At 41.8% G+C, this 12,232-nt stretch overlaps 1 protein-coding gene across 2 annotated transcripts in view; it reads left to right on the top strand.

Moving 5' to 3' along the window:
- The window catches only part of LOC132397011 (RPA-related protein RADX-like), a 108,176-nt gene that overhangs the window by 23,255 nt on the left and 72,689 nt on the right, over positions 1 to 12,232 (top strand). For both annotated transcript variants that reach the window (XM_059975225.1, XM_059975224.1), the window contains exons 3-4: positions 78 to 261; positions 5,620 to 5,728. In XM_059975225.1, coding sequence (XP_059831208.1) covers positions 78 to 261; positions 5,620 to 5,728 — 293 coding nt within the window. The remainder of the gene's footprint in view (positions 1 to 77; positions 262 to 5,619; positions 5,729 to 12,232) is intronic.

The raw sequence follows: 12,232 nt of genomic DNA, 5'->3' as shown, positions 1-12,232 counted from the left end.
TTGTGGGCCAAAGGGCCTGTGCTGTACTGTACTGTACTGTTTTATGTTCTAATTTTGTTTGTGATTTCTTCCCACAGGCCAAATTCCTAGCAGCCGATAAATCAGGCTTAGTCACATTAGTGTTGTGGAACTCCCTGTGCATGGATTGGTACAGATATCTGGAACCAGGGATGGTAATCCAACTGCACAACTATGTTGTGAAGAAAAGTTATGCAACACGGATGGGGCTAGACCCCGGAGCTTCAAAGGAACCAGCCCTAGGTACCGTAATGATGCAGTAAGGCACCGCTGTTAGGATTTGTACGCTGTTTTTCCTTTTAGGTATGGATTGGGTGAGTGCATGCAGGTGCTCTCCCTTCAGGGAGGGTGAAACAAGAACAGGAAATCATAGGTTTAGGGTGAAAGGTGAAATTCTTAAAGGGAATCTGAGGGAGTTCTTCACTCAGAAGGTGGAGCGAGTGTGGAACGAATTGCCAGTGGAAGTGGGAGATGTGGGTTCAGTTTAAGAGAAGGTTGGATAGGTACATTGATGAGAGGATCATGGGGGGAGGGATCTAAGGTCCGGGTTCCAGTACATGAGTCTATGCAGAAAGGCAGCCCAGCACTGATCAGATGTGCTGAGGACCTATTATGTGCTGTGATTCTAAAGCTCCCCCTGCACAAATACAGAGACAACATATGTTCAATACAGAGTTAAGTTCCCTGTATCAGGGGTTCCCACTTTTTTTTTATCATGGACCAATACCAGTAACAGTGGACCCCAGGTTGGGAACACCTGCACGGTCCCTTCACGCACTCCTGGGGAAGGATTATCTTCCTCAGTATCCTATCAGAGAGAGCCCACTCTGGATATTATTTCTCCAATAATTTTGCCTCAGTGCTCTCCTCAAAAAATGTGCAAAAATGCTCATAATTATGGTTTAATCCTTTGTTTCTGCCATCTTTGTGAACATTCAAGTTGAGAATGGTACTTAGTCCTAAATCTTGGAAAATTTGTACCATTAAGTTGCATTTCTTGGGCTTGAAACTCAACCAGAGTGTGTCAAACTCATCCTGGCTATCAGATTAAATGCTACTGATACTAATTTAGACTTGATTTGATTCTAATCCATTATATATTGTCACTGCAGTCAGGATGCTGCCATGGAGTGTTCTCAATTGGAAAACATGAGTGTAGAGTCATAGAAACAGAGTGTATAGCACATGAGTGTGCTATAGAGTGTACACAGAGTGTATAGGAAAACATGAGTGTAGAGTCATAGAAACAGAGTGTATAGCACATGAGTGTGCGATAGAGTGTACACAGAGTGTATAGAAAAACATGAGTGTAGAGTCATAGAAACAGTGTATAGCACATGTGTGCTATAGAGTGTACACAGAGTGTATAGGAAAACATGAGTGTAGAGTCATAGAAACAGTGTATAGCACATGAGTGTGCTATAGAGTGTACACAGAGTGTATAGGAAAACATGAGTGTGGAGTCATAGAAACAGAGTGTATAGCACAGAAAATGGCCATTCGGTCCATCTAGTCAGTGCCAAACCATTTAAACTGCCTATATCCATTGACCTGAACCAGAACCGTAGCCCTCCATGCCCCTCCCATCTACGTACCTATCCAAACTTCTCTTAAAGTTTGAAATCGAGCTCACATACACCACTTGTGCTGCCAGATCATTCCACACTCTCATGATCCTGTGAGTCAAGAAGTTTCCCCTCATGTTCCTCTTAAACTTTCACCTTTCACCCTTAGCACATGACCTCTAGTTGTAGTCCCACCCAAGCCTGCTTGCGTTTACCCTCATGTAGCTTGTGATGTGAATTTGCTTTGCTCATGATACTTCTATAATGCTCATATGAGCAAGAAACTAGTGAGTAAGCTAAACAATAATTACTGTAGATAGATTAAAAGTTGTACATCTGCCCTTTCTACTATCATTTTGGCAGTTTTTTAAATTATAATTTCTGTAGTGGTTATTTGAAAACAGACCAGAACTGCTGAGAGGCTAAGCCATGGTAAATAGCACTGTATGACGAGCTTCCAAATCCAAAATGAATTTCCAAATCAAGAAAGGTATGTTCAATCCTTTATTATGAAATAAGCAAAGATGAACAAGGGCAACACAATGGCGTAGTGGTTAGCACAACGCTTTACAGTGCAGGTGACCCGGGTTTAATTCCCGCTGCTGCTGCCTGCAAGGAATTTGTACATTCTCCCCATGACTGTGTGGGTTTCCTCTGGTGCCCTGGTTTCTTCCCACAACCCAAAGACATACAGGTTGGTAGGTTAGTTGGTCATTGTAAATTGTCCTGTGATTAAGCTGGGGTTAAATCATCAGTTGCTGGGCAGTGCGGCTCAAAGGCTGGAAAGGCTTGTTCCATGTGGTATCTCAATAAATAAAAATAAATCTTGTAGTGATAATAAATTAATGAAACTAAGTTAGCAATTTAGATTTCTTAAGTGTTCATATCAGTGTAACTAAGCAGTCTAATTAGCAATATAACTTTAGCAATACTAAGCAAAATTAGTGGCCAAGCTAAATTCAATAAGTTTCGACAGGTACTTTTAATGTCAGAGAAATGTACATAAGGTGCATCCTGAAATTCTTTTTCTTCATATTCCAATTAGCAGTTAGCATATTCACATGGTCGACAAACAAATACCATTCCCTGCGGCTCACTTCCTCGGGCTAACAACTAACTAAAACAAAGCATGAATACATAACTATACTCGTTTACTGCAACCACACCCCAACCCAGATGACAGATTACCATAATAAACATGCCACAATATACAATACAGACAGATAATTGATATCTGGCTCCTACAGTCCAAAAATAGATACAATTTCATTGATAAATTTCTGTAGTTACATAAGAAATGGATTTTTAATTGCTGACCACATTTCACCTCTTCAGGAGTTAGTTTTGAACTGTGGTAATATGGTTAAAAGTATACGTAGCAAATCTGACAAGATATTTGAATGGTGTTGGCTTGCACCCTTGGGAGAACATCTCTGTTGTCCTTTGAAAGATTGGCCAACGAACCTCTTTTGTCCAGTTGATGGTTTGTTGAAGTTTCACCCAGCAGGTGATGCCCTTGGTGAAGCTATTTATGTCAATCTGCTTGTATTTGTACACTCTCTGTCTGGAGTCATAATTCAGTTTTTACATATTTTCCTTGTTGGTATCCTAAATAGTATAATAATTGTGGTGGTATAAACAAGAGCACACTCTTCTAGAGGAGCTACAAGAACAGAAGGATTGTAGATTATATTTCCATTGTTCATTAGGGTAGGCTGAGAAAGTGATTAAAAAATAAATATTTGATTTATAAATGGAGGCAGAGAGCACAATGCTGAATCTTAAGAGAATACTGGTTCAGCCATAACTGGAGTATTTTGTCCAGTTCTGGGTATTGTACTTCAAGAGAGATATGAAGACATTGGTGAGGACGCAGAATATATTTACCATTATGATTCCAAGATTAAAGGCCTTAGTTATATGGAGAGCATAAAGGTTGGAGTTCTTTCAACAAAGGAGGTTGAAAAGCGTTCTGTAAAATCAGGAAAGATATACACAGAATAGATGGAGGGAAGCAACACACACGTTTGCTGGAGGAACTCAGCAGGTCAGGCAGCATCCATGGAAATGAATAAGCAGTTGACGCTTTGGGCTGACACCCTTAATCAGGACTGAGAAGGAAGGGGAAGACACCAGAATAAAAAGGTGGCGTGAGGGGAAGGAGGACAGCTAGGAGGTGATCGGTGAAGCTGGATGAGTGGGAATGGTCAAGGGGCAGAGAGGAAGGTATCTGGAAGGAAAGGAGAATGGGCCATAGGAGAAAGGAAAGGAGGAGGGGACCCATGGGGAGATAATAGGCAGGTAAGAAGAGGTAAAGGTCAGAGTGGGGAATGGAGGAAGGGGCTGGGGGAAATTTATTTACTGGAAGGAGCCATCAGGTTGGAGGCTACCCAAACAGAATGTAAAGTGTTGCTCGTCTACTCTGAAGATGGCTTCATCTTGGCACAATAAGAAGCCATGGGTCAATATGTCAAAACGGGAATCAGAATTAAAAAGCTTGGCTACCAGGAATTTCCACTTTTGGCGGATGGAATGGAGGTGCTCAACAAAGGGGTCCCCCAGTTTACAATGGGTCTTACCAATGTAAAGGGGGCTGCACTGGACAAAATAGACAATCCCAGCAGATTCACAGGTCAAGTGTTGCCTCACCTGGAAGGACTGTTTGGAGCCCTAAATGGGCGTGAGGGAAGAGGTGAATGGTCAGGTGTGTCACTTTGGTCACTGGCAGGAATGAGTGCCGGGAGGGAGAGACAAGTGACAAGGGAATCATGGAGAGAGCGATCCCTGCGGAAGGCGGAGAAGTGGGGAGATAAAGATATGTTTGGTGGTAGGATCCCTGAGCTAGTTTCTATGTTAGAGGGATCAAGAACCAAGTGCCGAAAGAGATATGAAGGGAAGTCTTTTTTTCCCTCAATAAGTGATAACGATCTGCAATCAGGGTTAATGATCGGAATAGATCTCATTATTTAAAGTTCAAAGTAAATTTATTATCAGATTACATATATATCAGCATATACTACCCTGAGATTCATTTTCTTGCAGGCATTCAGAATTGAACAATGTTATAATATTGAAATGAGACTATCAAGGCTGTGGGGAAAGAAGGAGAGGGCAGGAATCACTGGATTACTAATACAAAGTTGTACTAATTCAATTGTTCCTTTCCATGCTGTAACCACCCATTGACTCTTAATCTTAAATAGTAATGTTCAAAGTTCAAAGGAAAGTTTATTACCAGAGTACATACATATCACCACATACAGCCCTGAGATTCTTTAGTTGCAGGCACTTTTTCTATAGAACAGTAACGAAACAAACAGTGTAAATGCAGATAATAAATAACAAGATAAAAGATAAATTAGTGTAGTTATCGCCTTTTGTTCAAGAGCCTGATGGTTGAGGGGTGTAACTGTTCTTGAACCTGGTGATGTGAGTCCTGAGGCACTTGAACCTTCTACCTGATGGCAACAGTGAGAAAAGAGCATGGCCTGGGTGGTTAGGATCTCTGATAATGTTTTAATAAAGTGTATGCAACATTAAAATCACCACCCAATCACATCATCTCTGGTCCAGTTATATTTTTATCCTGTTTTGCTTAAAGAGTATCCTTATTGTTGGCTTTCTCCCTTCTATTCATGGGGGATAAAACCATAAAATAGCTGACCAGTCAGTCAGTTAGCATTTGTTAAAAGAGAATTAACGCAAATGTTTCTCAGATCATAGGTGCTGCCAAGTATTTGCACCAGTTCCTTTGCAATGTAGGTTCTAGAATCTAGTATTTTGCTTTTCTGCCTTCAGAAGGGATAGCTTATACTTTACAGTCAACCCAAAATATCATCTTTTATTCATTCCATAGATGCTGCCTAGCCTGCTGAGTTCCTCCATCATTTTGTGTGTATTGCTCTGGATTTCCAGCCTCTGCAGAATCTCTTGTGTTTATAGTTTATATTTCTGTTTTGTTTTAAAAAGGGATGAAAAGAACGGCATATATTGTATTGCATTTTGATCTTTGCTTTTTAACCATTATACTTTGCAGAGTTGAATTTAAACCCAAGGAATCCGGCAGCTGAAATCACCGTGGTCAGTGCCGGGTCTGTGAGTGAAGAGTGGCAGTTACCACCACTGCAGTACTCCTTTGCCACCAGGTAGCTCCCCCTTCTTCTCTTCTGTATGCACATCGTCCTTCCCCAGTTTCCAACAACTGACAAGCATTTTGATCTTGTTCGATAAACCTACAGGATTCAATTAAACCATTCACTGATGCAGCTTTAATGCGATATGTGTAATGCCCCCAGTTTCCATTTCACAATGTGCTGGGAAGTCGCTGAAGGGATTGCTATAGCCACCCTCCAGTTTTCAGACAGGATTGGGATAGCAAGGGGTATGGTGAAATCCTAGTCATGATCAAATGGCCGGTAGCTTGTTCAGCTGCTGTCTTTTAGCTCCAGAGACCAGAGACCTGGTTCAGTCCTGACCTTGACCTTGGTTGGTGGGTGGGTGGGTGTGTGAGTGTGCATGTGTGTGTGCGTGGATGCAACTGTGTTGTCTCTGAACCAAATCACCAGAGAGACACTGAAGCTGGTAAATATAGAAGTCTTTTTATCAGCCAACAGGCATCATAATGGAGACACTTTAGGAAGAAGAGGCCTCCAGACACAATATTACATGACATATGCTAAAGATCAAAGGTAACAGCAGGACAATTCTATAGTTACAATGTATCTACGTTGCTTCCTTTGAATTACATATAGTTTTCAAACACCGACATCTACACACCCACCCTCCAGACACCCAGAATGAGTGTTTCCTGTTTTGCAATCGACCCAGGTCTGCAGCTGCAGGGAACAACATTGTTTTCAACCCAATCTACAATTGACATTCAGATTTGAATTGTTGTTGAAGTTGATATTTGCTATAGTTCATAACTCCAGAATACACCCTAACAGCAACCATAGGGGTTTCCTCCGAGTGCTCCAGTTTCCAGGCAGATTAGGGGTTAATTGGCCGCTGTGAAATGCCACCAGTGTGTGGGTATGTGGTTGTATCTGTGGGGCAGTTGATGGAAGAGTTAGTTATAGGGGTATAAGTTTACACTGTGAGCCAACATAGACTGGGTGGGCCAAACTGGCCTCCTGTGTCATAAAGACATATGAAACATAAGGGTAGTAATCTCCGGATTGCTGCCTTTGCCACTTGCCAGTGAGGGTGAGAGGTAGGAGTAGGATACTCTGGCAGATGAACACATGGCTGAGAAACTGGTGTAGGGGGCAGGATTTCAGATTTCTAGATCATTGGGACCTCTTCTGAGGCAGGTGGGACCTGTACAAGAGAGACAGGTTACACCTGAACTACAAGGGGACCAATATTATTGCAGGGAGGTTTGCTAGTGTTATTGGGGAGGGTTTAAACTAGATTTGCAGGGGGATGGTAACCAGAGTGCTAGAGTAGATAGTGGATCGGGGGTAAAAATAAATGATGTTAGTATAGTTCATTCAAAGGCACAAATAGTAAGGTTGTGTGTGGTGGTAATAATCTTCTGAGGTGTGTATATTTCAATGCGAGGAGTATTGTGGGAAAGGCAGAATAGCTGAGGGCCTGGATTGACACGTGGAATTATGACATCATAACCATTACTGAAACTTGGCTACAGGAGGGGCAGGACTGGCAGCTCAATGTTCCAGGGTTTCCAATGTTTCAAATGTGATAGAGGCAGGGGGATGAAGGGTGGGGGGGGTGGCTTTGCTAGTCAGGGAAAATATTACAGCGGTGCTCTGGCAGGGCAGATTAGAGGGCTTGTCTACTGAGGCCATATGGGTGGAGTTGAGAAACAGGAAAGGTATGACCACATTAATAGAGTTGTATTATAGACCACCCAATAGCGAGAATTGGAGGAGCAAATCTGCAGAGAGATAACAGATAACTGCAGGAGACAGAAAGTTGTGATTGTAGGACTCCCGTACTGTTAAAGGTCTAGATGGGTTAGTTTGTGAAATATGTTCAGGAAAGTTTTCTAAATCAATATATAGATATATCAACTAGGGAGGATGCAATATTTAGATCTCTTATTAGGAAATGAGTTAGGGTAGGTGACAGACGTGTATGTAGGGGAACACTTTTGTTCCAGTGATCATAACGTCATTAGTTTCAACTTGATCATGGATAAAAATAGATCTGGTCCTCGGGTCTCAGACGGTGGTGTCTGAAAAGAGGATGCTGTCCAAGTTGCATGCCATCTTGGACAATGACTCCTATCCACTCCATAATGTACTGGTTAGGCACAGGAATACATTCAGCCAGAGACTCATTCCACCGAGATGTAACACTGAGCGTCATACATAGGAAGTCATTCCTACCTGTGGCCATCAAACTTTACAACTCCTCCCTCGGAGTGTTAGACACCTTGAGCCAATAGGCTGGTCCTGGACTTATTTCCACTTGGCATGATTAACTTATTATTTAATTATTTATGGTTTTATATCGCTATATTTCTTAACTATTCTTGGTTGGTGTGGCTGTAACAAAACCCAATTTCCCCCGGGATCAATAAAGTATGTCTGTCTGTCTGGGTTGAAGTTATAAACTGGAAAAAGGCCAAATTCAAAGAAATGAGAAAGGATTTAAAAAGCGTAGGTTGGGATAGGTTGTTCTCTGGCAGGGATGTGATAGGTAAGTGGGAGGCCTTCAAAGGAGAAATTTTGAGAGTGCAGAGTTTGTATGTTCTGGTCAAGATTAAAGGCAAAATGAAAAAGAATGAGGAACCTTGGTTCTCGAGGGATATTGGAACTCTGATGAAGAAGAAGAGAGAGATGTATAGGCAACAGGGAGGAAATAAGATGCTTGAGGAGTATAAAAAGAGTAAGAAAATACTTAAGAAAGAAATCAGGAGGGCTAAAAGAAGACATGAGGTTGCTTTGGCAGTCAGGGTGAAGGATAATCCTAAGAGCTTCTAGAGGTATATTAAGAGCAAAAGGATAGTAAGGGATAAAATTGGTCCTCTTGAAGATCAGAGTGGTCGGCTATGTATGGAACCAAAAGAAATGGGAGAGACATTAAATGGGTTTTTTGTATCTGTATTTACTGAGGAAACTTGAATGGAGTCTATGGAAACAAGGCAAACAAGTAGGGAGGTCATGGAACTTATACAGATTAAAGAGGAGGAGGTGCTAGTGTTGGAATTGCAGGGGCCCTGGCAGAAATATTTGAAATGTCGATATCCACGGGTCAGGTGCTGGAGAATTGGAGGATAATTCATGTAGTTTCATTGTTTAAAAAAGGCTCAAAAAGTAAGCCGGGAAATTATAGGCCGGTAAGTTTGACATCGGTAGTAGGTAAATTATTGGAAGGAATACTGAGAGATAGGATCTACAAGTATTTGGGTAGACAAAGCCATGCGTTGAAGGTCATGTTTAACTAATCTATTAGAGTTTTTCGAGGAAGTTACCAGGAAAGTGGATGAAGAGAAGGCAGTGGAAGGCATGGACTTCAGTAAGGCCTTTGACAAGGTCCAGCATGGGAGGTTAGTAAGATTCAGTTGCGAGGTATACATGGAGAGGTAGTAAATTGGATTAGACATTGGCTCAATGGAAGAAGCCAGAGAGTGGTAGTGGAGGATTGCTACTCTGAGTGGAGGCCTGTGACTAGTGGTGTGTCACAGGGATCAGTGCTGGGTCCATTGTTATTTGTCATCTATATCAATGATCTGGATGATAATGTAGCAAATTGGATCAGCAAATTTGCTGATGATACAAAGATTGGAGGTGTAGTGGACAGTGTGGAAGGTTTTCAAAGCTTGCAGAGGGATTTGGACCAGTTGGAGGAATGGGCTGAAAAATGGCAGATGGAGTTTAATGCGGACAAGTGTGAGGTTTTGCACTTCGGAAGGTCAAACCAAGGTAGAGCATACAAGGTAAATGGTAGGACACTGAGGAGTGCAGTAGAACAGAGGGATCTGGGAGTACTGATAAATAATTCCCCTAAAAGTGGCGTCACAATTAGATAGGATTGTAAAGAGAGCTTTTGGTACATTGGCCTTTATAAATCAAAGTATTGAGTATAAGAGTTGGAATGTAATGGTGAGATTGTATAAGACATTGATGAGACCGAATTTGGAGTATTGTGTGCGGTTTTGGTCACCTAATTACAGGAAGGATATTAATAAGGTTGAAAGAGTGCAGAGAAGGTTTGCAAGGATGTTGCCGGGACTTGAGAAACTGAGTTACAGAGAAAGGTTGAATAGGTTAGCACTTTATTCCCTGGAGCATAGGAGAATGAGGGGTGATTTGATAGAGGTGTATAAAATTATGATGGGTATAGAGAGAGTGAATGCAAGCAGGTTTTTTCCACTGAGGACAGGGGAGGTAAAAAAAACAGAGGTCATGGGTTAAGGGTGAAGGGGGAAGAGTTTGAAGGGAACATTGGGGGGGGCTTCTTCACGCAGAGGGTGATGGAAGTGTGGAATGAGCTGCCAGATGAAGTGGTGAATGCGGGCTCACTTTTGACACTTAAGAAAAACTTGGACAGGTATATGGATGAGAGGGGTTTGGAGGGATATGGCCCAGGTGCAGGTCAGTGGGACTAGGCAGAAAAATGGTTTGGCACAGCTAAGAAGGGCCAAAAGGCCAGTTTCTGTGCTGTAATGTTCTATGGTTCTATGGAAACACAGATGCAGAGGATACAATTACTATTGATGCTCAGCAAAGGTAGCTGGTTAGATTATTTTTATTAACATAAGGAGTAGCCTAACCCTAATACATGGTAATAAGCTCTTTCAGCTCAATGAGCCTGTGCCGCACAGTTACACCCAGTAGACCAATTAAGCTACTAACCCGTATGCCTTTGGGATGTGTGAGGAAACCCACACGTTCATGGTGAGAATGTACAAACTCCATACAGACAGCAGCAGAATTGAACCCAGGTCACCGGTGATGTAATAGCATTACGCTAACTGCTACGTTACCGTGCTGCCCTTTCCTGCTACCTACCCCCCCCCCCAACCTAGATCCACCAATCACCTGCTAGCTCTTGCTCCAGCTCTTCCCTTTACTTTTACAGTTGCTTTTATTCCCTCTATCCCTCAGTCCATTCAATGGTCTCAGCCTTAAACAGCAACTGTCCATTTCCTTCCACAGATTCTGCCTGACCCACCGAGTTCCTCCATCATTTTGTTCTTTCTGCGGTTGAGTTATTAAACTTTATTGCAGTCTTCCAGCTTCTACAGTATTTAATCTAAATAGTTAAATAACTTGGATGAAGCTTGGACTTAGACAACTCACCCATGCCCTCCTGACGCTAATAAAAATGAAATAAATTATCTCACAAGCTACCTTCGCCAAGCATCAACAGTAACTGCATCCACTGTGTCTGTGGTTAACGTGCCCTGTTCTTTATCCTAACAATGTGCCTTGATCCTAAATTCTCTGTTCTACTCTGATGGGAATATAAAATGAGAATTGCTAAAAACTGACAGAAACAGGTGTTGAGACAGACACCAAATTGTTCTTGTCATAAGCCAACTCAAGTATGACTTAAAATATAGAACAGTGGGGCACAGACTTTTGCTGTGATATTGTGCCGACCTTTTAACCTACTCAAAAATCAGTCAAGCCCTTCTCTCTCTCGTAGTCCATATTCCTTCCATCATTGTGCCCATCGAAGAGTCTCTTAATTAACTGCCTTTATCACCAGAATGTTCCAAGCACTCACCAAAAATACCTCCGATATCCCCTCCATAAATTCCTCCAATCATCTGAGATTTATGCCATCTTGTATTAGTCATTTCTACCCTGTGAAAAGTTCTCTAACACAATCCATTCAAGGTGCCTGTTATCATCTTGTACACCTCTTATCAAGTCACCTCTCATTCTCCTTTTCCCTATCAACCTCCAATTACCTGATAAACTTGTGTGGCAACTTTGAGGGATCTGTGGACATGGATCTATGTTGTCAGGGAAAGTGAAGTGAAAATCTGGAGCTCTCAGGGCTGGGATAATCATGAGGTATGAGGTCAGTTGAAAATTGAAAAATGAATTTTTTTTTCAAAAGCAAAATATTGCATATACTGGAAACCTGAAATAAAACAAAAAGCAGGCAGCAGCAAAAAGAACAAAATGCTGGAAGAATCCAGTTGGTCAGGCAGGATATGTGGAGAGAAGCATGCAGTCGATGTTTAGGGCCAAGAACCAGACAGCTGGGTCTCTTGATCTGAACTGAGGAATAGAGGGGAGAAAGAAGGGTAAAGAGGTGAAGGAATGGGCAAGAGCCAGGTAATACAGGTGATTGGATCCAGGTAAAGGGATAACAGGCAGAAGGAGGGGGAGAGAGTAGAAATGGTGACAGAGACTGGAAGGTGAGAGGTGGAGGTAACAAAGGGTCTGCCGATGATGGAATCTAACCAAAATCAAGTTTAATATCACCAGCATATGTCATGAAATTTGTTGTCTTTGCAGCAGCAGTACAATGTAATACCTAATAATAACTCAAATTACAGTAAGTATATATATAAAATAGATAAATAAGTATGCAAAAATTTTAAAAAGTTGTGAGGTAGTGTTTATGGGTTCATTGTCCGTTTAAAAATCGGATGGCAGAGGGGAAGAAGCTGTTCCTGAATTGTTGAATGTGTACCTTCAGGCTTCTGTACTTCCTGATGG

This window comes from Hypanus sabinus, chromosome 7, assembly GCF_030144855.1.
Source record: "Hypanus sabinus isolate sHypSab1 chromosome 7, sHypSab1.hap1, whole genome shotgun sequence".
NCBI classification, from domain to species: Eukaryota; Metazoa; Chordata; class Chondrichthyes; order Myliobatiformes; family Dasyatidae; genus Hypanus; species Hypanus sabinus.
The sequence above is the reverse complement of the archived record's forward strand: the minus strand, read 5'-3'. Positions and strand labels throughout refer to the sequence as shown.